This window comes from Anser anser (genome assembly GCF_964211835.1).
Source record: "Anser anser genome assembly, chromosome: 2".
Classification (NCBI taxonomy): domain Eukaryota; kingdom Metazoa; phylum Chordata; class Aves; order Anseriformes; family Anatidae; genus Anser; species Anser anser.
The window spans coordinates 90878750-90905433 of record NC_139721.1 but is presented as its reverse complement, the minus strand read 5'-3'; the positions used below and the strand labels follow the sequence as shown (position 1 = coordinate 90905433).

Sequence of the window (26684 nt, the reverse complement as noted above, 5' to 3'; positions counted from 1 at the left end):
TTTTTTTCCTGGGAATTTTAGTAGTTTGTTTTGAGGCTGACCCTATTTCTAATTAGTTTTTGTTGTAGGTTAACATGAGGAACCAGGTTATTGTCTAAATTGATACACTAACTTGGTTCCAGAGGAATGCAGACCTAGAACTGGTTATCAGGGAAAGGTAATACAGGTGATACAGTATGGAGGTAGTTCTACTACTGCTGGCTTGAAAGAGAATGAAGTTATAAAAAGACTTCATTGAAAATATTTAAGGATGTTGCTGACTTTAATGTAGAAGACTCTGAAAAGTATAGCTGATATGTAGTTATAGATGACTCTATCTGACCTAGTCCTATGGTAAAAGTAGAAGTAGACTGGAGCTGTTGCAGTAGGTATATAACAGTTGGAAGCTTCTCCCTGGGTGCTCTTGTGGTTATTCAGGTAACTATTGTATGACTATTGATCAAAATGGAAAATAGTTTTACTAACCAGTCTGAAACGGCCTGAAAAAATGTATTCCTGCACTTTTAATATACGTCACACTTTGCCTGTGAAGCAAGACTTCCTGCTGGATTAGAGGAGCGTGTAAGACTTGTGCATAATAAGGAATTCTTCCCTGTATCTCGACACTATATGCTAACCATGAGTAGATAGAAGTGTATCTTGACACTATATATGTTAACCATGAGTAGATAAGTGTTAAGCATGCTAACAACCTTTCCTCCCACCCCCGAGTATAATATACAAATGTATATTCCAGCCTCCAGATCTGTTTATTTGAATAAATGAAAAATGCATACATAATCTAGATTGTGAAATTAAGGTATTAAGGACATTCTGTTGCTCTGTAACAACTCTCTGTGAGTTGAAATTGGCTGTAAAACTATGCACTTTAATTTGCCTTCCCACATATTATGATACTAATAATGCAACCTTGTGTTCTTCTCCATGCAGGTGGACCTCACAGTGCAAGAAAAGGAGAAATACCTTAACGTGTCTCGCTGGTTCAACCACATTCAACATTATCCAGGTGTCCGACAACAGCTGTCTAATGTCGTCTTTATCAAGAACAGATTATATACTAATGCTCATTAAGGAAAGTTTTAATGTCATGTTGGAATGATGTTGAGAGTCTAGAAGTTATATCCAAAACCACTAACTTGAAAATACTGGTTTGTAACCTTCTATATGTGAACCAAAACTGGCAATGCCTCAAATAATGCTTGCATTGAACCGCTATTGCTTGTTCAAGAATTTGAACTAGTTCCAGAATTGTATCATATATCTGATTAAATGGAACGATGGCAGAAAGTTGGAAATAGAGTTTTAATTCACTATTTTTTAAAAAAAAAAAAAGTTTTTTCAATTAAACATTCAACTGTAATTGCATGGCCTTTATAGGAACAAATTAGTTATTTTCCTTTGATTTTTCACTCCTATTTATTGAATTTATGCATATGTCCCCCTTTTCCATTTTATTTTCCAGGAATGTTTACACTAGTTTTGTAAAAGTTGAGCTATATTGTGTGCCAAGGATGCGAGAAAGGGAACATGCAAATGTTACAAAGTATTTAAGTGACTGAATAAATTATTTTGGAACTGTAGTCTTAATTTGGCTGTGAAACTTTTTAGTTTATTAAAAAAAAGGCATGTAAAATCTTAGTTGACTTTTTACTTCATTTTATGATATTATGGACCTCTGCTTAGACCCTAGAAGCATTTTATTTCAAAGATTATGCATGCCTTGCTTCTGTGCTATTTCCATGTAAGAAAATTACAAGATCCTAAAAAGAAAGAGGTGGGGGGAAAAACATGCAAGGTAATGAGTGGTAAATTCAATTAGCAGAAGTTTATTTTAAAACCAAGGACACTATTGCTGAATCAAACACTTCACAGGTCACTTCACCCTAGAACCATGGTCTTTTTTTCATAATGAATTTCAAAATGGTAACAATGCTCTAAGATGCATATCTGGATTGGGTAACTACATTTTCCACAATTCAGTTAACATTTCCTTTAAAGCACTGAAAAAATACAAAAGTATTTAATCGATAAACTTGTATGTTAGTTTCTATGACTGTTCAGCGAACACCTGTGACTCTACTATGTGGTCTGTTGTACATTCTTTTCTCTTAATTTGTGTGCTACACACAATAAGGTAGAGATCTGAATTCTTCAAGGTTTTAAGAAACAAGTAGTTAACGAGGCAAAATAATTAAAATATATCCTAATAGATGAGGACAAAAAGAAGTTGCACAAGTCACCAGTAGGCTTAACCTGAACAATTTCAGGCTCTCTTACAGGTATTTTCTGAATATACATGACTTCTTATAAAGGGTTTACGTGCACATAGTGTTACTTTTAGGAATGTTTTATATTGATTTTAAAAAAAAAAATCCTCTTGTTTGGTTTGAAAGGGTTATAATTTTCCAGGAAGCTTAATTCCCAGCTTCTACAGTTTCTGTTGATAGTTACTTTTGTTCCTTGCTATTTAGAAGCCGCCTTCTATACTTAAGTTTTCAGTGAGATCTTCATAATTAAGGTCTGTCTGAGGATTGTGCGGACATGTACACTGGAATAAGGTGCAGTTATTAGAAGCTTCATGTGCTCATCTTTTTATGGTTTACTGCCTGGGGGCTTCAGGTTTTTACTGTCATTACTTGTGCTATTGATTCCCAGTTTATTCAAACTATTGTGAGCTTGCCTTTTTTTTTGTTTCCAGCTTAAAACTGGAAGCAATACTGTCATCTTCTCGGATAAGTTTTGTAGGGATGGTGTATAGAGAATGAGGTGGCTTTTTGTTTTTGTTTTATCCCAAACAGCTGCTGTTTCCAAGTGTTAAGATTTCTCAAGGTAGCTACATGCTGTGACTGCAGTATCCCTTAGCCTCATGTGCCAGTTTTATTTTCTCTGGTTTAAAATAGAAGAGTTGATTGATGTTAAAGGGGGGGGGGGGTGGAAACAAGTAACATGAAAAGTTTAGAAGTGATTAGTGAAATTTAACTCTATACCATCTAAAAGGCATTTGGTCATTGCCATATTGTTAACTTGAACACTTTATGTAGGGGACAAAATTTTTGTGAAGAGGCAGAGAGGGTTAAAAGCAAAGAAGGATGAATTGAGACTTTGCTTCAGAGAGAACACTGGGAAAACCAGATGATAGTGATTTTTTTTTTCCACACTCCCACTTTCTGTTTAATACCTTTTGATCAGTAAGGGCAACTAAACATATTTTTAAAATGAAAAATCAATATAAATGTACCTCGGCCTGAGATGCGACGTACATTTTTAAGGATGAAACTTCATATTATTTACAGATGAGAGACAGTGTACTTCAGATCTGTCAAATTAATGCTCATGGGCTGTTTAAAGAGTACATGAGTAAATATCCTGCTATTTTATTTAAAAACAAACAAAAAGCTCAGTTCTGTTTCTGTATTTTCTGTTTACTATACTTTGGTGGTTTTACTTGGGTGGATGGCCAAGCTCCACCACAACCGCCACCCCTCACCTCTGTGAAACGCATATTTAAGAACAATCACAATATGTTCTTACTTCACAGTTATCACGATCTTCACAAACTTCACTTACATCAAAAAGAAAAAGAATTCCCCACACCAAAATAAGCATAACATCATCACAACACTGATGAGGTGTACAATTTACATGCACACCACCCTTCATCCCTTCACCACACTAACACGAAACATATTCCTCACAATTATGACTTTGTTGAATTCTTCACAACTGCTATATTCATGAAAAAACATCCAGTCCATGTTTTGCCCATTACTTCTCTCAGCTATCAACCTTATCTCAAGTTCCTCGAGCCCCATGTTGGGCTCCAAAAAGGACTGTGGTGGTTTTACTCAGGTGGGTGGCCAAGCTCCACCACAATCGAGCTCTCACTCCCCCTCCTCAAAGAGGAACGGGGAGAAAATACGATGAAAAGGGCTAAGGGTTGAGATAAGGACGGGGAGATTGCTCAACAATTATTGTGAGGGGCAAAACAGACTTGGCATAGGGAGATAATAAGATTTGTTGCCTATTACTAACAAGTTAGAGAAGTGAGAAATAAAGGAAAAAAATCAAAAGAACCTTCCCCCCGTTTGCCTTCTTCCACCTCCTTCCCCCAAGCAGCGCAAGGGAATGGGGGTTGCGGTTAGTCTTTTTTTTTTTTTTTTCTCCGTGTCTTAAATATGCTCTCACAGAGGCGCGAAATAACATTGCTTATTGGCTCAGCTCTGCTCAGCAGCGGGACCCTTACCTAACATGGGGCAGCTTCCAGATTCTTCTCACAGAAGCCACCCCTATGGCCCCCTGCTACCAAAACCTTGCCACATAAACCCACTACATAATTCCACTGGATATTAGTAAAAAGTGACTTTCGTCACTTGCAACCCCTTCTCCTTTCAGAAAATTTCAGTTGCTGAAGGGCACAGTAAATACTGTGATGTTGTTTTACTTTTGTTGCTTCGCAGTTTGATGATGATGATGGCCACAGTGATGTGTGGAATTTATTTTCATGGCATTTCATGAGCAATGACACTCTCATTTGTTAATGTATCTCATCATGGCAGTATTATTATTTTGCATAATCATTCTATCTAATTTATTCAAGGGGCCTGACATGTTATGGTCTTTTAAGTATGTGCCTCTAGGACTTGACGTTGTTGCCATATGGTGAGATAGTACTGCATGACAACCTTTCAGCAGCAAGAAGAATTCAACAGTGAAATAAATATGATAATTGTAAGTGTTCAGTGAAACCTTACACTTAACTCTTTGTCTTGTCTTTCTCCCCTTCATCCCAAAATGACCACAGCTTGCTGACAAGCCAGGTTGAAACATGTTCAAGTGTGGATATATTAGAAATGTGCTGATGATTTTTAGCTGTCTTTGGATGAGTAACTTCACATTCAAGTGAGATGTCGGTGTTCAGTTCGGCTTCAGAAGTCTCTAGGGGCAGCTCTTGCACAGACTTACAATTGGGCAACAGTGATTTATAGAAAAATCCAGATTTATTATAGGAAGATCAGAGAAGAGTGTGTAGGATTGAGAAATTCAGAGTCTGTGTTACACTGAAAAAAAAAAATAGTTCCAGTGTAGACCAGGGTACTAAGAAAACCTGAGCATTCAGATGGAACAAAAATGTAAACTTTACAGCATCAAAACTCTAGAAACATTTTTGATAATAGCTTGAATGTGTGACACGCTTTTTGTTAAGTTCTTTTTGTGTCATCAATGGTCTACCTACCAGCATCCCAGTTTTCCACACAGAATCCAGTTTGTGTAAGTATCACTTCTGGTTAACAGCTGGAACAGCCAAAGCAAACAAATTTTGTTAACTTTCTTTGCTGCCCACCACTAGTAGACAGTTGCTTTCAAGAGCCAGTGAATTGTTGAATTGCCAGTGATTCTTTGGGTAGAAAGTACAATTACTGAACTCTGACATGTCCTAGCTGTTTGCCTGTAAGAGGTGATATTTTCAAATCCTTTTCATCTTTTTTTTTTTTTTCCCCACTTGTAGCCCTTCTCTATAGTCTTACCTGCTCCACCCTCTTCTAAGTATTTTTAAATTGAGGTAGTTCTTTTCCCAGGAATTTCTTAATAGCATCTGGTACTTTGAAAGAATATAGCCCTAGAAATGGGTGCCTTAAGTATGAGCAAATTTTGTATAAGCAGGCAATACAGAGATTACCATGATTTTTCTCAAAGTAAATTTCATTGGTATGACTATAAACTGATTTTTAATTTTACATGTGTACAGAATTTATTTTAAGTACGTAAGGTACATCCTAAACTTCCCAACAGATATCATAACTCGTTGGAATATCTTGACAAAATAATTCTTCGACTTCCCTGTCTGTCTCTCTCACACAGAGAGAGAAAGATTAGAGTGGTTTATTTTAATTATAGCTGATAGAAGAGTAATCTAGACACATCAGCATGGGTGTGGATCCTGAGTTAGTGGCAGGGAATTGAAACTAAGGTTTAAGATGAACATGAGTGCTTTGCAATTCAAAGAGGATGCTTGTGTGTACTAGCTATTTTATATGAAAACGTGACTTTGAAGTGTTAACGTGGTTCCGTCCATGAAATAAAATACACTAAAGTAACACCATAGCAAAGATTGATCTAAAACTTGGGCATCTTTATTCTCTTGGTTAAAAAGCAATAGATGATCAAAATTGCTCCTCATTGCTGTGGCTTTGGAAAAGAGTGGGATGAGGTACTTGCAAAGGCATTAGCTGAGAGAAATAAGGAATAAGGAAAATAAGGAATAGATAAACCTATAAAATTATCAAGGAATCCAGTGTAAGTTCTTGTATTTAGAGATCCAGTTTATACACTGTTGTCTAGCATCATCTGTTTGCATCTCTGTGGTTTGTCTGCAACAGGAATGCTGAAGCAGGCAATAGAGAGATTATCATGATTTTTCTCCAAGTAAATTTCCTTGGTATGACTATAAATTGATTTTATAATTATACATGTGTACAAAACCTATTTAGCAATACAACAACAACAAAAATCCTTGAGTTGAAATTGAGGGGGGATCTTTAGGCCTATTGGTGGCTTTTTTTCCTTTTGGTTTTCAATTTCATCTTTTCTTTTAGTCTTTGGTGTATTTCATGGTCTTTAACTTCAATGTACGATTGCAGTGATGGAGCTGTTTAATGGATTACTACATTTAATATTTTCCCCCAAAGAGCGATATTTCTTCTTTGAATCTATAATTAGATTGTGCTGCTGCTATTCCTAATGGAAACACCAGGTTTCATTTTCACCATACACCTGAGCACATGCTTATGCACTTGGTAATCTTAATTTTTGTTCTTGATTTATTGAAACTGAATTGCATTCCTCATGCTTTTTGTCCATGAATATTATTGCAAAAGAAATGCAGTGGGATTTGCCATCATGTGCCTCTGTTGCACTGAGCTTTTAGAGTCAGACTGGGTCTTTTTATCCCTCTGCTGCATGTCTTGAATATTTTGAATATTAGATTTAAAGTACTTTAGACCCCAGGTCTAGGATGACATAAAGAGATATCACAGATTTGGGAGGGAATTTGATTTTGTAGAAACGGTTACTTGTTGCTGCTGTATGCACGTTCCTGCAGGCGTTGACCTTATTTCCTGTGCTGGTAGTGACTACAGTAATTCCCGCTGCCGTATAACGCAGCCAACCTCATCTTTCATTGTGCAGGCAGGAGGGAGGCTAGTAATTTTTCATTGTTGTTGCATGTTAAGGATTCCCCCTTCCCCTCCCACATTACCTTGGCCCCTTTAGGAAGATTTTCGTCCATTAAACTTTCCATCCTCTGTTGGAAGAACTAAATCTCTTTCAGCGTTTCCAGGCTGGTGATCTAATTTGACAGCTCATCGGTGATGTCTCTTCCACTTCAAAGAGGCAGGTAGCCTAGGGCTAGCCAGCTGTATTGTAGATTCTGCAGATTTGGCTCGCTGTTCCTGCTGGGTGTCATCTGTCTTCTTAGTCTTGCGGTGGATAATTTTTGTCCTCCCCAGCATCATCTGCCTGAGCAGTTTCTGCCTGGCAGGCCTGTCTGTCCAGGTTGAGCATCACATACAGTAGCCGTGTGGCTAATCTGATGAGGCACCACTCCAAAGAGCGCAGCCCCAGGCCTGCTCTGACCAGGATCAGCATCACAGCCCACAAACTTCCAGCTATCACAATCACGGTCGTGGTCTTCCATCACAGGCACAGCCCATGGACTTGCTATGCTCAGGCAGAGTGTGTCCCCTGCCTCCCGCCCCTACGGGCTGTCGCTCCAATTCCTCGCGCCTCGGCAGAAGTCTGCCTCAACAGGTTTGGGTTTCCCTGCCTGTTGCCAGCGTTTGACTTGGACACCGCCACTCGGATGAAACAATCCTTTAGTGGATTATCATCGCCAGACAGCCTGTGGGAAAAATGACAGGATTCGGCACGTTGATCTAAAGATTTTGCAATTTGGAGCACTGCTAACACTAATAGGAAATGGCATGGTGATCCCTAAAAGAGAAAGCGGGTTCTAGTGCAAGGCAGAAGTGACAGAGGTTGTTTAGCCTATCTTCCAAAAAACACATGATGACTGCATATGTTGATTTTCATGCTCCAAGCCATAGATATTTCCATATTTTTGTGACTTGATGACTACTTCCTGCAAACTGACAGGTTAGGAGCTCTACAAGTATTGTCTTTTCATAGTCATCACCTCTTTAAGTCCTCCTTAATTTTTTTAAATACGTTTTGAGAATAAGCTTGATGGGGCAGTAAGATTAAGCAAGGGAAGAAAAGAAAAAAAAAAAAAAAAAAAAAAAAACAAAAACAGGCATAAGTGCAGCAAATAAAGCATATTCTTAAAAACAAACAAACAAATAAAAAGCACTATTCAAACAAAGAGGAAAAATAGTTTCAGGACAGTAGACCTAGAAACCGAGGCATTTATCTGTCACAGGATTTGCCCGTGTAGCAGTCCTGTAATTCTGAACTTGACATTATACATGATGTAAAAAAAGAGTCTTTCCTAGAAATGTAGCAGTTATAAATCCCCTTAGCTAAGGATTTCCTCCGTAGCAAATTAAAAAAAATAGCATTTGGCTTGGAGGGTTAAATAACTTGTCTGAGGGACAGACTAGCCCTTGGGGGGGACTGCAGATAGGCTGGACAGGGATAAAATCAACATCTGAATGATTCTACCCCTAATCATCAGTATCATTAAGCCATCTTGAATATCCTACAGATATTTTTAAAATGTGAGCACTAATGTAATTTATTGGTGGTTGTCAAGTACTGAAGTGCATAAGATCCAAGTGGAAAAATCTAAATACTAATCTATAGATTCTAAGAGATGGTTACTTTGGGAGAAAAAAAAAAAAGTATGTGAAAGGGAACAGAATTTTATTTTAATGATTCTTATCTCTGCTAATTATTGTCTATTTAACATGTAATATTTACAGACTATGCAACAGTGAAGGAGTGAGAAAGTATTTTAGTTTATATATTTATGCTGAATTTAATTATAACTTTAGTTGAAGTATTCGACACCTCCCAATGTAAGATCCATTTTATTATTTAAGCAGATTTTACCCATAGTGGATAACAGATTTTTGGGGAGAGAATGATTCTAGTTCACTCATTTTCAAGGCTGATTTTGGAAGATTCTATGTACTTTTTATTTTTTTTATTGAGTGAGCAATTTCTGAGCTTTGATGATGGGATACAGAATTGAGTAATGGGATCTTTTTTGTTTATTGTAATGGCTTCGTACATGAAAGAAGTCCTAATTTTTCTCACTCAGGCAATTGTTCCTACTTACAAATGCTAGGCAGAATAGAATGTGGGCAAAAGTAAATTCTAAAAGCAACAAAAAACTATTTCTGTTTTCTACTAATAAAATAGTAACTGTGCCAGCGAAACTGGCTCCTTTCAGGTACTCCAAGTCTGAATGTCGTAGGTGGCAGCTGCTTTAGCAGAATTCGTGGTCCAGTTCTACCTCATAACAAAAAAATGTTTTTATATGTATATTAATGGCAAGAGGAGGGCCAAAGAGAATCTCCATTCTTTACTGAACACAGTGGGGAACATGCCTAATGAGGATAAGGAAAAGGCTGAGGTTCTTAATGCCTTCTTTGCATCTGCCTTTACTAGCCAGACCACTTATCCTCGGGATACTCAGCCTCCCGACCTGGAAGTCTGGGATGAGGAGCAGAAGAACCCCCCCAAAGCTCAGGTGGAAAAAGTCAGAGACTTGCTGCTCCACCCGGACTGCCACAAGTCCATGGGTCCAGATGAGATCCACCCAAGGGTGCTGAGGAAGTTGGCGGATGTAATTGCCAGGCCACTTTCCATCATCTATCAGTGGTCTTGGTCATCTGGAGAGGTGCAGGGTGACTGAAGACTTGCTAATGTGATGCCCATCTATAAGAAGGGTCATAAGGAGGACCTGAGGAACTACAGGCCTGTCAGCCTGACCTCAGTGCTAGGAAAGGTGATGGAACAGGTCGTCGTGAATGCAATCACGCAATGTATGCGGAACCACCGGGGGATCAGGCCCAGCCAGCATGTGGCAAGTCCTGCCTGACCTCATCTCCTTCTATGACCGGGTGACCCGCCTGGTGGATGAGGGAAAGCCTGTTGTCATAGTCTACCTAGACTTCAGCAAGGCCTTTGACACAGTCTCCTGTATTCTCCTGGAGAAGCTGGCAGCCCATGGTTTGGACAGGTACACTCTTTGCTGGGTTAAAAACTGGCTGAACGGCCGGGCCAAGAGAGTGGTGGTGAACGGGGTGAAATTCAGCTGGCGACTGATCACCAGTGGTGTTCCCCAGGGGTCAGTGTTGGGGCCCATTTTCTTTAATATCTTTATTGATGACTTGGATGAGGGAATTGAGTGCACCCTCAGTAAGTTTGCAAATGACACTGAGTTGGGGGGAAGTGTCAATATGCAGGAGTGTAGGAAGGCCCTGCAGAGGGACCTGGGCAGGATGGGTCAATGGGCAGAAAAATAAAATAAATATAGATGCAATGAACACTATAGATGCAATGACCTAAGGATATTGGATCATGCTATTGAAAAGAATCATGCTATTCTAAAAGTTATTGTATATATATAGTACAAAACAGAAAGGATAACAAGAAAAATTGTAGTTAATATATTGTAACTTGTAAGGGTGGGAAGGGAAGTATACAGAACATTTCCTGATGGGTAAAAGGTGAAAGAGGGAGTTAGGAGAATCTTATCAAGTAGAGATAGAGCGCTGAAGGCATTAAACTAGGATGCTACTTAGTGTCTTTGCTAACTATGGTGCATTGTGCAAATTAACTAAAGCAAGAAGCCTTGGGCCCCTTACCAAGGTCAGTCTCCTAATAAGAGTGTGAGCCTATTTTAAGAAGCTGGTAGAAACTGGTCCTGCAGATGGACAAGAGCCAAGGAGCAACTGAGTCTGCGCAAAGACAAGAGGTCAGCTAGTGGTGATGAGGAAGAGTCATCTGTCTTCATCCCCACGACGCCCGACGACCACCACCAGAATACACTATGCAAGCACAGATGGGAGGAGTTTATGGAAATGACTCCTTGGAACTAATTTTAATACGAAGCGGGGACAGGTTATGAATATGTACAGGCATATTGTGAAACTTCATGCATATGTAACTCTTTACTTCTTTACTGCATATAACCAAGGCAAGTTGCTGCATCAGGTGTGCACGACTTTGGTGGGACTACCCCCTGTGTTGCCCAGCACTGAATAAATATACCTACTTTACAATCTTACTGATTGTGGAGTCCGTTTTCCGCAAGTCAAAGGAACGTGTAGAGACTTTAAGTCATTTTTTTCTTTGCTTACGAAGTAGACTACTAGTCTTAATTTTCATAAACCACGACTAATGATTGTTCGGAAGCAAACTGATTTATGTGAATTCGTGCTGTGGGAATAAAAATGTTGTTTTTGCAGAGAAAAAACATTTTACATTGAAAAAACAATTCTTACATTGTTTAGAGGGAAGGAATGTGGTATTGAGATATGCTTGCAGTGGTAAGAAAGCTTAACAGACAACCTTGTAAAATGCAGACAACGGGACTCCTTAGAGCAATTAGGTGAAAATCACGGTGTCAAGTCAAGTCAAGTCAGATAAGTGAAGAAACATTACCACTTCAAACAGTAAAAAAGTCAAAAGAAAATTGAAATTTAACAGGTCGGCAACCGAAGGCCATGCATGAAGCATCAGATAGGTTGTGTACCTGGATTACCCAATCAATGGGGAAACAGGGGAGGGTCCCAATCGTCGAGAAAGAAAGTATATAAACCGTACTGTGTGACTAGTAGGTGCGCTCCTGCTTGTGGGACGCCCGCCATTGCAATCGTGAATAAACTACTACTGGACTGCCGAGAAGATCCCCCCGGGCGCCCCCTTCGCCCCGGCCCGGCAGCTTCAGGCCCTCGCCTGGGGCAGGCCCCGCGGTTGCCACGGCAACAGCGACGAGCGCACGGTGATGGCGTCACAGGGAGGCCGCGGCGCCGGGCGCCATGAGCAGGGCAGGCCCCGAGTCCCCCGGCCGGAGCGGGGCGGCCCTGCCCCTGCCCCTGCCCATACCCTTTCCCCTGCCGCTGGCCGGCGATAGGAAGCGGGAGGCGCTGTCTGCCGGGGCTCTGCTTCAGCCTATCATCAAGGGTAGGCCCGCGGGGGTTGTGCGTTTCTTGCTGGGGTGTGGCTCGGGCTGTGGGACAAATGCAGGGGGGTGCGATGGAGAGGGAGAGCCCCCAGGTAGGAGGAGGAAGCGCAGGAGCGTGCCTCTGGGTGGCACTGGCCGCCTGGCGTCCGTCTGAAGTGCTTCTTCAAACTGGCGTTGTTTGTCGTGTCACCAAAGTTCTTTAAATTAAGCAGTCTTTTTTTGCTATTTGAGAGCCCAGCCTACTTCTCATACACACAAATGTTGTAAATACTTGTATTTTTATGAGTATGTTTCAAGTCCTTAGCCCTGAAACACAGCAGACAGTTTTGCTGTATAGTGAGCTTTCCAGTTGTCTCTCACTGCAGGAGGCTTCCACATCTTAAGCTGTGAATTTCTGTTGAACTGCAGCCTTTAGTTCTTCTGTGTATCAATTCTTTACTGCCGTTAACAGTCAGATCTGGAAGCCGTGTACTGGGAAGGAGGTTGAAAACAGGGTGACAGAAGGCAGAGGAGAACGCTCGCCTTCACAGCGAGGTGTCTGTGGCACCTGGTCTGTCGACTCATTGTATTTTATTTAAGTCAGTGGTTTGCTGCATAAATAGGATAGCTAACTAACAGTATTCTGCTGTTCTTTTGATTTTCTATGTTTTTAGTGAGCGTAAGTGCCCCTTGCGTTCAAGTATATTTTGCCAGCATGTGTTGTGTAGCCAAGCATGGAGCATGAGAGAAAAACTAACTTTCATTAATCTTCTAGACGTCGGGGAAATCTATTCAAGACTGCTGGATCACAGACCAGTAATTCAGGGAGAAATACGATACTTTGTTAAAGAATTTGAAGTAAGTATTTGTGTTTTACTGGGTGTTGTTAACTGAAACTTCATGCAGTTTTAGCATCTTTTTAGAGCTTTGAATACATATATAATTTGCTTCAGAAAGATTTGGCATGCATTTCTTGCCCAAAATGATTACCCCACCTGTAGTATGTGTTTGCATCTTTGGTAAAGAAGGATAAATTTAGGTCTCTATTTAATATATATGCCCTGTTCAAAACTTTTTATTTCCTGCAAAAGACTGGTAGGAATACCGATGGAGGGGAATGATGTAGTTCTGCTGTCTTAAACAAGTCTCTTAGGTTCAATGAAAATGCTGTTGGTAGGTATAGGATTATGTCTGATAAAGGAACTGGCTTGTATTTCAGATGGATTCAGCTTGCACAGTTGTAATTTAATTTTGCTTTACTTACCTTCATGGAACAAAAATTAATGTTTCTGGAAGAGAAAAGGAATGCATTATGCTAAGTGAGAAAATCATTAAAAAATGAATGAATGTTGCCTGATTGAATAAAGCTAAAGTACTGAAGGTATAAAAGTTGTTCTAATACACATTTGCATCACAAAGCAAATCCACAAGAAGGCAGCAAAAGTTTAGAAAAGTAGAATCTTGTGTCAATAGGCTATTTGTAAGAATATATTCTTATTCTTAAAAAAGTTGGGATTTAAAATCTTAAAATTAATCTTGAAAAATATAGTTACGCTTTAGACTTCTTGTCTGCAGAGATTATTTTTTTTAATAAATGACATTAATTTATTTTTTTTCCCTCAAGGTTGTAGCTAATATTTCAACCAGGCCTAACTTCTCCCAGTACTGGTTTAGCAAAATAAGTATGTGAACTAAGCTCTCATCAGATGTGTATTGTATAGGTCTGAAAGTCTCAAAGAATGATTTTTCTTTGACTTTCCTGAATAGGACGCACTAAATACTTCTGTATGTCCCTTCATAGGAAGGGAATTTTGAAACCCAATTACAGAATTGTAACTAAATTCACTTATTTCTCTCATTGCACCTGACGTCTTGTTCTATTTTTTCCCACAAAACTTATTTTAACAATTATGCTAAGTAAGCAGAGTAACACTTCAGTAAACAATGGTACAATTCTTGAGATAAAAGCTATTAGTTTATCAACTGGGAAAGTCTTATTTTGGAAAGTGGGATTTCTTGTTATCCATTCGTTGTCTTTCAATTCTTCTGGCAGGAAAAACGTGGCCTCCGAGAACTACGAGTACTTGAAAATCTAAAGAGCACCATCTTTGAAGCAAATGAAAACATTCTTCCCAAGTGTGAGCAGTCAATGCATGACAATCTGAACGAAGTACTCAAGAAATGTAAGCAAGTTTTTTCTTATTTCCCTTGTTGTGTCATTTTGAGGAATAATAAATAGTTTGGATTCAAAATATGATTTCTGGAAAGATTACCATCCTTAGGTAAATTTTCTACCACTTACATACTTTGTTCTCATTTCTCTGAAGATTTAAAAGGAAAATAACAGGGACATTTTTTGCTGTGTATTGGTCCCAGCCAGCTAAGATTACATTAAAGCTTTTGGCTGACTTCAGTCAAAGCTATTTCAGGTCAAACTTACGTTATTCACTTAAAAGCAGGATAGTATTTGCTCCATGTTGTCTAAAGCCGTAGACAGAATCTCAAGTTTCTGGTGGGTTGTGGTTTTTTTTTTTTTTTTTGGAAACATGCTGTGACGTGACCTTCGAGTTTCTTAATATTTCCATGGGAAAGCATAATACTGGCTCCTCCCACAATTTAAAACAAATCTTGCTGGTATGTAGATATGAGCTATGAAATGTGCTATTATTATTATCTTTAGTTGCAAATGTGGTAGTTGTAATAATTCTTGTATGCTAATCCTAGTTTCAAAGTTATAAGCATTTAGTAAACTTTTTTTTTTGCTTAGATTTTTAGAAGGAAGTTTAAAATTTGTTATAATAAATTTTCAGCATTTTTTTTCTTGATCATTCAGCTTCTGAACAAGATACTCTAGGGCACTGTGGCCATAAAGCTTTAACTACCAAATTTATGCTGTTGAAACTTATCAGTATGGCTTTTTTATTTTATGTGTAGCACTTTGTAAACGTTTAATTTCATATAGCTTACTTGTGCAGCATCTGGAATATGTAGAATAGCAAGCAGTAATGATGCTATACACATAACAAGGTTGCAGGAAAATATTTGAAAGTTATCATTTAGTCATGTACATAAGGCATATGTTCTAATGCCTTCTAAATGGAGTGAACTATTGATATTACTTCCTGACTCTCCAATGTATATCTGCACAATATATCCTTCATAATAAGGAATGACAGAATATATGGAATATATGGAATCACAGATTGGTTGAGGTTGCAGGGGACCTCCGGAGGTCATTTTTCCAACCTCCCTGCTCAAGCAGGTTATAGCAGGTTGTTCAGAGCTGTGGCCAGCTGGGTTTTGAATATCTCTACAGATGGAGACTCCACAACCTCCCTGGGCAAGCTGTTCCAGTGTTCAACCACCCTCCCAGGAAAAAGGAGTTTTCTTGTGTTTCTACACAGAATCCCATGTGTTTCTAGAGAAGATTCTGGCTCCCTTGTCTTCATTCCCTACCATCAGATATTTATTCACATTTATAAGATCTCCTCTGAGCCTCCTTTTCTTCAGGCTGGTCGTTCCCAGCTCTTCCAGCCTGTTCTCAAGAGAGCTGCTCCAGTCTCTTAATCATCTTTTTGGCCCTGCATTAGACTTGCTCCAGTAAGTCCATATCTTTCTCCCTTCCCCCCCCTTCCCCATGTTGGGGAGCCCAGAAGCAGACAGTAGCACAGGTGTGGCCTCACCAGTGCCAAGCAGAGGTGAAGGATCACCTCCCTTTCCCAGCTGGCAGTGTTTTTCCTAATGGAGTCCAGGATGTTGGCCCTCAGTGGGTGTTGGTGCCTGATGTTATTCCAACATAGATGCAGGACTTGTCATCTTCCCTTTGTGGAACTTTGTGATGCATCGTAGCCCAGTTCTTTAGCCTACTGAGATCCCTCTGAATGGCAGCACAACCATACTGTCCATCAGCCACTCCTTCCAGTTGTGTGTCATTTGCAAACCTGCTGCTGGTGCACTATGCTCCAGCATCTTGGTCATTGATGGATATGAATGAGCCCTGCCTCATTCAGCACAGGTCTTGCATTTTCCCTAGTTTTCCATTTTTCTATTTATGTCCTTTTAGAATGCTATCTTGCACTTCACAGCCTTGGCCTTCCTAACCATGTCCCCACAAGATCCGTGCTCTTCTTGGGTCCCCTGCCTCTGGTTCCACCTCTTACACACTTCCTTTTTATGGCTGAATTCAGTTAGAAGCAACTTACTCATCCATTCACCCATTCAAGCCTCCTGCCGCCTTTGTTTGGTTTCCTACGTGTTGGGGTGGACCTTTCTGGAGCATGGAGGAAGTGATCCTTGAAAATGAAGCTTTTGACTGGCTCCTGACCCATTCCAGGGCAGAGAGCTCTGTGCATTCTTGCTGCTCACTCACATAAAGAGCAACTTCCCCTCCTCACCTTCCCAATCTGTCCTTCCAAAGAGCCCATACCCACCCATTGCAGCACTCCAGTCGCATCATATACCTCTGTGATCCCAGTGAAGTTGTTGCCCTGTACACAGACTTCAAACTACTGTTTGTTCCTCATGCTACGTGCATTAGCATAGAGACATTTCAGAGAGTCTTCCAAGCCTGACGTTATCCCTAGCACAGGCTTGAGAGCTTTCCCTGTAAGGCTGTTGTGCAGACAGTTCTTCTTTAGGTGCCCACACTTGGAGTGATTCCACTTCATCTCTGTTTTTGTGATTGCTGTGTCCCTTCTGTTATGGTTGTCCCAGCCCCTTGGCTTGCTCACCCTGTTCCCAATTTCTTTACTTTTTTTTTTTTTTTGAGGAATCACTTCATCTGCTGTCATTCCTAGTCCCAAGCTGTCCCTGTCAGGTCGGCCAGCCTGTTGGCAAAGCTACTTTTGCCCTATTTAGTCATGTCAATCCTGTTTTTTTCAAGCAGCTGTTGAAACCTCAGAGAGGGTCTTACACTTCTAGAAACAAAACCCTAATGCCAGCATCAGCTGCATAACCAGCTGTTAACCCACAGGATCTGTTAAGTCTCCAACACCAGGAAGGTTTAGGAGAACACGACCAGAATCCTCACATCCTTGACCACTGTCCCCAGAGTCCTGTAGTCATTCTCCCTACTTTGGAGCTCACCCCTGCAGTATCACTGGTGTCTATCTGGAAGAGCAGTAGATGGGGAGCCCAGGGGACAGTTGTGCCTTTGTAGCCTCTTCACAACATCCCGAGTGTGAGCCACCAGCAAGCAGCAAACCTCCCTAGATGATAAATTAGATTGACAAGTGGGAGCCTCTGTTGCTTGCAGTAGGGAGTCTGCCACCACTGTCACTTGCTGCTTTATTGTAATGGGCCTGAGTGGCTCAGGCTTAGCCACCAGAGATGCTCCTTTTCATGGCCCTCCCAGCTCCTTTTCACCTGCAAGGCCAATGAACCTATTTTGTAACTGCAAGTCCTTTTGGGAGCAGAAGCCTTCCAGCTGGTGTGAGAAGTCACCAGCTAACACGGCTATAAGGTGATGATAAATGACTAATACGTTTCTCATAACTAGGCTGTGTTAGTGAGAGGAATAATTGCTTTGGATAAATTAGTTAATTTGATTCTGCATTAATTATTTGATGAGTTAGGGGGGAAAAACTATGTAGGAATACAGTTTCTATTTCCATTGGCAAGTTCCCTTAGACTTAGTCTTAGGATAGAAGAGGCTGGCTCCAGCATAAAGATGTTCTGAGTGCAGATTGTTTTTACTAAATTACTTCTTATATTTGGTGAGGAAAAACAAGAAACAAAGAAAGAACTTAAACATAGTGCCTGGTCATCTGTTCCTACCTACTGACTTGCGAGTTTTTCTTTTGAGGTGCTGTTATGCTCCAGCTTGTCAGCAACGTTAAGGAATATGGGCACAAAAGGATTTGGCTGCCTTTCTCATTTTGGCTTCTAGAACACACACAAGGGTTGAAGTCGGTGATATGCCTACGTATAGTTAGCAATGTAATGCATTTTCTGCAAGTACTGACAAATCTTTTTTGCAGAGGTTAGTGACACGGTGTCATACAACATTTGATGAGCAACAGCCTTATGTGTTTTAAGTCCCTTTCAGGCAAAATTCTCTTTGATTTAGAACAGCAGACTGATCTACTGTGATTTGTTGTTTCAGTGCAAGCTTCCAACAATATGATCCACAGACTCCAAGAGAGGGAACGCGAAGAGAGGAAGGTAAAGGATGAATGGATAGATTTTTATAATGTGACCTAAGCAAAAGTCTTATATGCTTCTACAGCAGGTCTACCTGTCTTCAGTATAGCAGATCAAAAATGTACTTTTCTGTATTTTATATACTTGCAGTAAAAGATTTGGAGTTATTTTTACGCTTATAAAGTGCATACTGCAGCAGCATATATGTTTTAGGACTGTAAGCTTAATGGATCACTAGTTCTTCCTACAATCTCCTGATGTGTGGAAACTATTTTTTATTTTATTTCCTTTGCTTTATTTTCCCTCCTTGCTGAGACTGTAATATTTGTCACATATAGGGAAAGCTTAAATTAAAAAAAAATTATTTTCTGTGGAACAAAAAACACCTACTAACTTACCAGAATGGAAATGTAAATCTTTCCTAGTTAGCTGAGAACATTGAGCATATTATATGTATTGCTCCTTGAAAAGGAAGCATTTTTTTTCCACTTGTGGATGGGTTATTTAATGAAGGGCTGTATTATAGGAACATGCGAATCATTGGAATCTTTTCAGTTGGCTACACTTTGCTCATTTGAAATACATGTGCTGCGAATCTAAAATTTGGAAAATTATACAAGAAATCAGTTTCATGTTTTCCCATTAGTCCTTCATGATTGTATTTCAATGTTATCTTTTTATAAATAAAACTTCGCAAGTAATCATGTAGTAGCTGAGAAAAACAGAAGACATTTCTGTGGCCATCACACAAAATAGGCTGTGCATTGATGTATGTAAGTCAATAGTCATGTTTTTCTTTCCTTTTTGTAATCAGTGAAGATGGGCAGTCCAGTTGCAGTTGAATACCAGTACTGTGTGAATAGCACACTACTGAACCCTGACAAAGTTTGCTTGTGCCCAACACAAGTGTAGATATTGGGAGAGGGCTGAACTAGGAAACTTTTCCTACAGTTCTACTGTCTGAAGTAAAACTTTAATGAAAAAAAAACTTATTATAAAATGAACTCATTTAATAAGAACAGTAACTATTCTTTTTTTAGAATATTAGCGCTATGTTTCCATTCAGAAAATTTATAATGCAATTTAGCAATGCTAAAAGCTATTTGGAATTTGTAATATTTCTTTTTAAGCTTGTATAGTAAGACTTCTTGGCTTTGAAACTTTCCAAATGTGAATAGTAGCAGTTAAATCAGTTTTTTTGAATTACAGATACAAGCTGTCACCGCAGTTCAGCCACTCGAGGAGAAATATTTTTTTCCTTACTTTTCTTTCTGCACTCATGTGTTTTGGAAAAAAAAGGGAGGTTTTTGGTTTGGTTGTTTGGGTTTTTTGGTTTGTTTGTTTTGGGTAAGATATGGTGTCAAGTGATTTGTGTTACAGCCCACAGTGAAATGAATTTCATTTCTGCTGAACAGAATGAATTTGAAAATTATTTGCTTTACCAGCTTTTTTTTTCCAGTTCCTTTCTGTTATTAGTATCAGCCAAGTAACAAAAGGGAAATGGTGTAAAGTAATGTGTGATTACAGGATTGTCATTGGAAGAAGCATTTGAGGAATCTCGTCTCGTTGATTTTATTTTTATTTTTTTTGGTAAACATGTTTTTGAATACTATATTTTTTTCTTTTATTTATTTCACTCATTTTATTTGGAAGATTGTAGGTTTATACTGGAAGCTGCCTAATGCTTCCTGTTCTAGCCTTACCTCTCATTGCTTGTAACACGAATTAGTATGGTAAGAAAGCTAGTCTGTGCCTCAAATGGTGTGGCATTTGGCTTGATTTTTTGTTTGTTTTAAATTTCAGTAAAAATAGCCTGAGTAATACTAAAAACAATGCTACTGAAAAAAAAATCTGTTCTTACAAATGTTATTTTTTGCATAATTATTGACAGTAAAACAAAACCAGTAATAAATAAAACCAACTTGGGTGATTCAGTACAGTATACAAGAAATCATTACCATCTTTCAAACCGAAGTAATATGCAATATTTATTTAAAAAAAATGGTTTTATAATCATTTTCATTTTTTCAAAAAAAATAATGCCTTATTTAAATTTATCTTTAAGATAGTTGGGTTAGTTTTGCAAAGTTATGAGTTTAAAAATACAGAAAATAACACTGAATCATTGCTCTTCGTGAAAGAATAATTTGATTTTATATATATATATATAAAATAGGATAAAGAGTCTGTTTTCTCATGCAATTGTACTCACATTTTCGAACATTCAGGTGTTATTACCTTCTCCATGACAGTAGAAAACATTGATTTTATCAAATCAGAAGATATTTATTAATTATTTCCACAAGTATTTTCTGGATTTTAGAAAAACGCATTCTACCTTCCTAAAGTATGAATACCTGTTTATCCAGAATGCATGCTTTATTTTTGTGCTGTGTGGTAAAGCAGAAGTGCTTTCTAACTGAACATGAGTATGCAAATGCCATTGAGTCTCTTAATGCTGTATGTCAGTTAAGGGGTACAGCTACTGAAGTTCTTTGGATTATTGTTGGACTTTGGATTATTATTAAGACATTTGACATGAGTCATTGATTTGATGAATTCAGATTTGTAAATACATGTAAGTATCTATAGAAATGACAGTGTTACTGTCTTCAACCTACACATAGATAAAGGGCATAGTAAATAAAGGGCATCTATCAATTCTGTATTCCTGTGAAATAACTGACATTAAAAAAGCACATAAGAATAAGCAACTGTTCTAACGTTCGGAATAGTTATAGGCATCACTTAGCAAAAGCTTAATTATTCAGTGTATCAGGAACTGGAAATAGGTTCCCACCATCAGGTTTAATGCCATAACCAAAAAAGTTTTCAGTTCTGTCTCCTCACTTGCCCAGTGAATACATCTGGTTAAGGAAACTGTAGAGACTGAATCTGGACTGTTCTGTTGCTCTGTAATATCGAGACTGTCTTGTGAGTCGGGGTATGTGAATTAGATCCTGTAAGTAAAAAGATACTTTCTCAAACACTTCTAACATCTCAGAACAGACTACACTGCGTGTGGCTGGTGTCTTTCCCACATGCATACAGATCACAGTTTTGTACGGATGATAATTCACTAGAATGTATTTATTATCTTAGAAGTGAGATACTTATTTTTATTTTTTCAAACCTACACTAGTAGCATGTTTGAGGTTGCTTGGAATTCTGTTAAACATTTGCTGAATGCAAAAATTCTGACAACATGCAGAAGTTGGAGGGTGAATTATTAACAATTATTTTAGTCGTGATAAATTTAATTTCTAATTTAAGAAAGAATTATTGGAATTACGTATCAGTATCACTGATATATGATACAAATCTCTAGAAAGCGATCATTCTTCTTACAGTTGTCATACTCAATGTCAGCAAACTGTAGGAGGTACCTAGAGCCTTATCTTTGTTTTATCTTTTCAGTTCATCTTTAGTAAGAAAACATGTATTTCAAAGATTTTACCTCTTAAATGATGTTCACTGAAGTTGTGTTCCTCTCTACTTAGAGAGAATTTAAATGTGAATTGAATTAGTTCTTCATAACTAGGGATCCTGAAGCTTGAGGAGATAGTGCCTATTTTTATTAATATTTAAATTTAATATTTCTTCAGGCTTGAGTGGTTAGTCTTTGAGGAGTGAGACATGTAATACAAGGGCATTGGAAAGCTTCCTAAATAACAAACAGATGAAAAATAACCTGATTATTTTTTTAATCTTAAAATGAAGATGCTGTTTTCCTCACCTTTATCAAATCGCCCTGTAAAGTCGTTTGCCAGGCACGTTATCAAAATGTACATGTATTGTTTTCTGGAAAACAAACTTTCTACAAATCTATAAATATGGAAATTACAAATTGATACTATAAAATGCTCAACATTGTCTCTACAGATCACTGATTTACCTAATGGTGTTGATTTTTGGAAACTGCTTTTCGAAACTGGCCTTTTGACTTAACCAGTACGCATCCATGCCAAGATGTCTATACATTTGCATTTTAAGGATTTTTCATATCTATCAATGGCACAGTTAATGAGAAATTATTTCATCCACCTTTATGGATCTCAATGCTTTCTAGCTGTGCTAGAGCTACAGTTACAGCTAGGGCACAATATTTTGTGCATGGTATCTTCATTTCGTTAGTTTTTCCTCCTGTGTGTTACAGTCAATTGAATAAAGCAGTGAAGTAAATAGCACTGGGTAAAAAGGGGATATGGTAGGAGTGGAAAGTGTTGTAGAAAGAAAACACAAAACCAGGACCAACGTGAAGGGAACTTGCAGAGCTACAATGTGAAAGTCATCTTGTGCTGAGAAACTGAATCTTTTAGTGGCTTGCTTATATGCTGGAGTTAGGTGTTGGTGTCCTGCGTGGGAGCTCGGGTCCTCAAGAGGCTGTTCCTGGTGTTCTGAGCAAAAAGAGGCTGTACCACAGTAACAGCTGCTGCAAGACAGCAGTGAATGCTTGGATGATGGAAGCTGTGTAGTGCCTTAGCTTCAGAGACAATGTCTGTTGCAGTTTGGGTCTTGCAGTCGGATGTGGGTGTAGGAGAAGTCTGTCCTTGGTCACAATTTCTCTCTTTCATTCTTCTCTGATGTCTAACAAGATTGCAGTGCCAGCTGAAGCTTTCCCACAGCTGTGGCATTCATAGGTCTCTCCTACACAGATTCTTTACCTTCTAGTAAGAAGCAAACTTACACTGCAGAATATACATCATTTGAAAAGACTGTACCCAAAGACACCCATCTGTTAGCAATTGCGCTTGGTTGCACAGTGAGTTTTGATAAACTGAACTTAGTTGTCTCATCCTTAGGTAGAAGTGGTGCTGTGGAACTTGAAAATAATAAGCAGAAAAATAAAAGTTTCACGTTCCTTGCAAACTATTTATTTTTTTTTTTTTCAGAGTGTGGTTTTGTCAAAAGTGTAGTTCAAGTAGGCTCTGTGTAATCCTGTCAGTATGTGTGTAATGCATTGACAGTTTCAAAAAATAAACAGTGTGCTAGTGGAACTAGTAGTAAACACTAGTATATTTTGTTAGTAGGTGGTATCTGTGGCAGACAAAACAGAACTTGGCATAATATTGTTATAATGTATATGAAATGATGTGTATTTAACCTAAAATGTGTGATTGTGGAGAGCAGTGCATAGAAAGTGTTGAAGACTGTAGAAATGGGTTTCCATTGCATGTAGTTGACAAAAATGTCAGATGTCTATTGAAGCCTATAACAGTATTTATTCCTGCACAGAAGTGCTATACATAGAAAACAAACATTGCTGATATACTAAAAAGAAGAAAAATAAGGAAGATGAATCATTTATTTTGCTAGAAGACAGAGCAAATGTAAGAGCAACTGTCTAGATTTACTATGACTCAAGCGTAAGGAAGCCAGACTATTAATACTGCATGCAAAAAGTCTGTAGAAGTACATCTCATTTTAACATGCATATTGGATGCATGTATGACCTCTCTAGATAGCTGGATTTTTTTTTCTTCTCTAAGACAAGAGAGTGAAAGGAATCAAGCTTACCAGAAGCCAAGCAGAATGAAATTCTGAGGGAGAAAATAATTTGTTTATAAAGGAAAACGTTAATCACAGTGAGAGAGAGCTGGCTAGAGCAGAAACACTAACTGCCAGTTTCAAAACATTGTATATTTATGTTGTTATATTGTTTTTCACTTTGTCCTTCTTGTGTTAGAGGATTTTTTTTATCAATAGTTTCTTCGATCTGGTGGCTATGCTGAACCTCATCATTGTGGTATAACAGAAATGTGGCGTGCTTCTAGTTTTAAAAATGTATTCAGGAATGTGAAAAATGCTTTTGTTTCAACAAATGAGAATGGAGTGGTGGGGGAATGTCTATTCATACCGTTTTTTTTTTTTCTATAATGAAGGCGCTAAATACCATGCTTCCAAGATAAGAAACTCACCTTAAAATGAAGTCTTTGTGAGATAATCCAGGTTTATATCAGATGCTTACAGTGCTTCTAATTTTGTCTGTAGTCAGAGGAGGAAATAATGCAACAAGTATAATCTTTTTAGAGACTAATAGAATTGGACTAGTAATTCTGAAGTGTCTGTTTATTTAGTTAATTTTCACCAGGCTGCAGAAAAGGTGCTGTTGCTGATGCTATCATTAAACGTATCAAACATTTAACCATTTCTTTTGCATTGACTGTGTTTTATGATTGTTGTTTCCCTTTTTTTGTATTTATTTTGTTTGTTACTTTCACTTCTACTGAAGTAAAAGCCCAGTTTCTCTGGTGAATTAAGATTAGATTTCATGGCTATTTCTATCTAGAAATGATTGCTAAATCTTCCCATTTTTCTCTTCAGCTTCAGGCTGACAAGCTAATGGCTGATGAAGAGAATCGCATAGCCCAGTGGGAGTCGTTCATGAAAGAACAACAGAATAAACAAGCAGAGGTGGATGAAGAGCACAGAAAAGCTATGGAGCGCCTCAAAGAGCAGTATTCTGAGATGGAGAAGGAACTGGACAAATACATTTCTTTTTAAGACCTTTTTTTTTTTTAATAATGCTGGTTTTATGCCTTTACTCAATTGCTTCTGACTTAAATTGAGATTCTTTTGGAAAGATGAAGCAAGTAAGATAAAAGAAGAATCTCCTCTATGTGTTTGGTATGGGAAGAAAAGTTTTGCATACTTTCAACTTAAGTGCCTATCTTTGTTCAGGGCAAATGGAATGCCAGTATTTCTTAGTTTGTTGGAAAGTAGAATTGGAAATTACATTGTGACTACATCAGCTCAGGGAGTTGCAAATTGGAATTCTCTTCCATTTGCAGTGTATCATATCTTTTGGGAAAATAGAGCTTAATGTAACATTAACCATCCCAGTGTGCAACCACAGCCCTTTTCCAAAAAAGAGTAGGTGTAATAGGCTCCATCCATAGTTAGCTGAGAACTCACTGGGAAATCTGTAAATCCTGTTTGTAGACTTCAGGAAAACCAACTTATTTTACAGAATAGACTTTGAAACTTCAGTGATGAGAGATCTCAGCAAAGCTGTAAATCCAGTTATAATTCCAACTTCTGATTCCTGTGGTCAGTTTTATGAAGTAAAATTGAGATTTAAATGATTTTTCCTAATGTAGAAATGGTGAGTTTTGACAAGAAACACTTTCCTCTCCTTGTAAATATCTCAGAACTCTCTTTTTAAGCTTTACTGTTCTACACAAAGTTAAAACAAGCTCAAGAGTAATCATGAGAAGCATTTTGGTCTTGTACTAGCTACAAAGCTAATTCAAGTATCTACCTTAAATATTTGACATGCTGTTGGTTTACTTAAGATAAACGTATCAGAACTTTATAAACCAGCTGAGGAAACTTTTGTTTCTTTTTCAGTCTAACAAATGATCACATTAGTGGTAAAATGCTTGTAGTATAGATTTTTTTTTTTCTTACTAACCATTACTCATATGGAGTATGTGAAGCTCCTGTATTGCTTTCCTTTATTTAAAACTTTTATTTAACAGCAGTGTAACTGAAGAAGTTAACATAATCAGTTCATTAACCAAGCAAAATGAGACATAGTACCTTAATGAAATCTGCTGCAAGCTAACTGGTAATACAGGAAATACGTTTCCATAATTTAACTGGTGTCCAATATATAGAATGGAATCAGGTAAAAATAAACAGAATTTACCCTTTACCTGTATTGCAATAGTAATGCGGCGACAATGGTTGCTTGTGTAAATGTATGGCTAGGTGTCAAGGCTCCGTTCCTGGCAGCATGTTGATAGTGTGATTAAAGTTAGTAGAAGAAATGGAATAAGTATTTGAGATTTCTTTCAGTAACACTGAATTCCTGCCAAGCTGCTCTGCCCGCTACTGTAGGCCTGACAGCTTCATCAATCATCATCATGCATCTGGACTGAAAAAGAGAACTTGCTGACACTGGGGCATGCTGGAATGTTGTTAATTCTCTGTTGTGAATGGAAAAAACATAGATGTCTTATGGGTATCCCACACATGAAAAGCAGGGAAGCTTCATTTTTAACAACCCCTCTCTGAACAGAAGGTGACCTCTGTTATATTTCTCAGCTTATGCACCCACTTATGAATGTCATAACTAAGCTCAGTATTCAACTTAGAAGTTCTTGCTTGTCTTTATAATTGGGTGTGGAATTACTTTGTTTTAAGGACACACTCAAAAAGGCTTCTGTCTTACCAGATTTTTTTAATGTATATGTGCTCAAAGCCCAAATATCTTTATAACAAAATGCATTTAACAGTATACTGAATTAATTTTATTTTTGCACTGATCATTTTTATTAAGACTTCAATACCTGATTAACTGCACTGGAACTGTACATTTTAGTACTTTGTTAATTTGAGGACTCTTAAGCGATGATACACTTGCTGCAAGTTGGGTATCCACTGGAAAATAGAGAGGTATTTCCAAAAA

The 26684-nt window shown here is 38.3% G+C and overlaps 2 protein-coding genes and 1 long non-coding RNA gene across 5 annotated transcripts in view; 2 read left to right on the top strand and 1 right to left on the bottom strand.

Moving 5' to 3' along the window:
- EEF1E1 (eukaryotic translation elongation factor 1 epsilon 1) overlaps positions 1-1578 on the top strand; it is a 17387-nt gene extending 15809 nt beyond the window's left edge. The window contains exon 4 of the mRNA XM_083823110.1: positions 931-1578. Within this exon, the coding sequence (XP_083679236.1) occupies positions 931-1071 (141 nt within the window). The 3' untranslated portion in view covers positions 1072-1578. The remainder of the gene's footprint in view (positions 1-930) is intronic.
- The window catches only part of LOC310893741, a 25499-nt gene extending 13568 nt beyond the window's left edge, over positions 1-11931 (bottom strand). For 2 of the 3 annotated variants that reach the window (XR_014579257.1, XR_014579258.1), the window contains exons 1-2: positions 11791-11931; positions 7256-7897 (exon numbers count right to left, since the gene is read on the bottom strand). This is a non-coding gene — a long non-coding RNA (uncharacterized lncRNA). Of the gene's footprint in view, positions 1-6109; positions 7898-11790 lie in introns of those variants that run through there. The other variant, XR_014579259.1, reaches the window with a different exon arrangement.
- BLOC1S5 (biogenesis of lysosomal organelles complex 1 subunit 5) lies at positions 11906-26684 on the top strand. Its single transcript, XM_083823109.1, has 5 exons — positions 11906-12150; positions 12906-12988; positions 14184-14313; positions 18234-18292; positions 24596-26684. Exons 1-5 carry the CDS (start codon positions 12006-12008, stop codon positions 24773-24775), a joined length of 597 nt encoding a protein of 198 aa, XP_083679235.1. The 5' UTR covers positions 11906-12005; the 3' UTR covers positions 24776-26684.

Coding starts and splice junctions, on each gene's coding strand:
- BLOC1S5 (XM_083823109.1), top strand. CDS start 12,006: ATGAGCAGGGCAGGCCCCGAGTCCCCCGGCCGGAGCGGGGCGGCCCTG. Junction 12,151..12,905: donor GCTTCAGCCTATCATCAAGG/GTAGGCCCGCGG, acceptor TTAATCTTCTAG/ACGTCGGGGAAATCTATTCA. Junction 14,314..18,233: donor GAACGAAGTACTCAAGAAAT/GTAAGCAAGTTT, acceptor TTGTTGTTTCAG/TGCAAGCTTCCAACAATATG.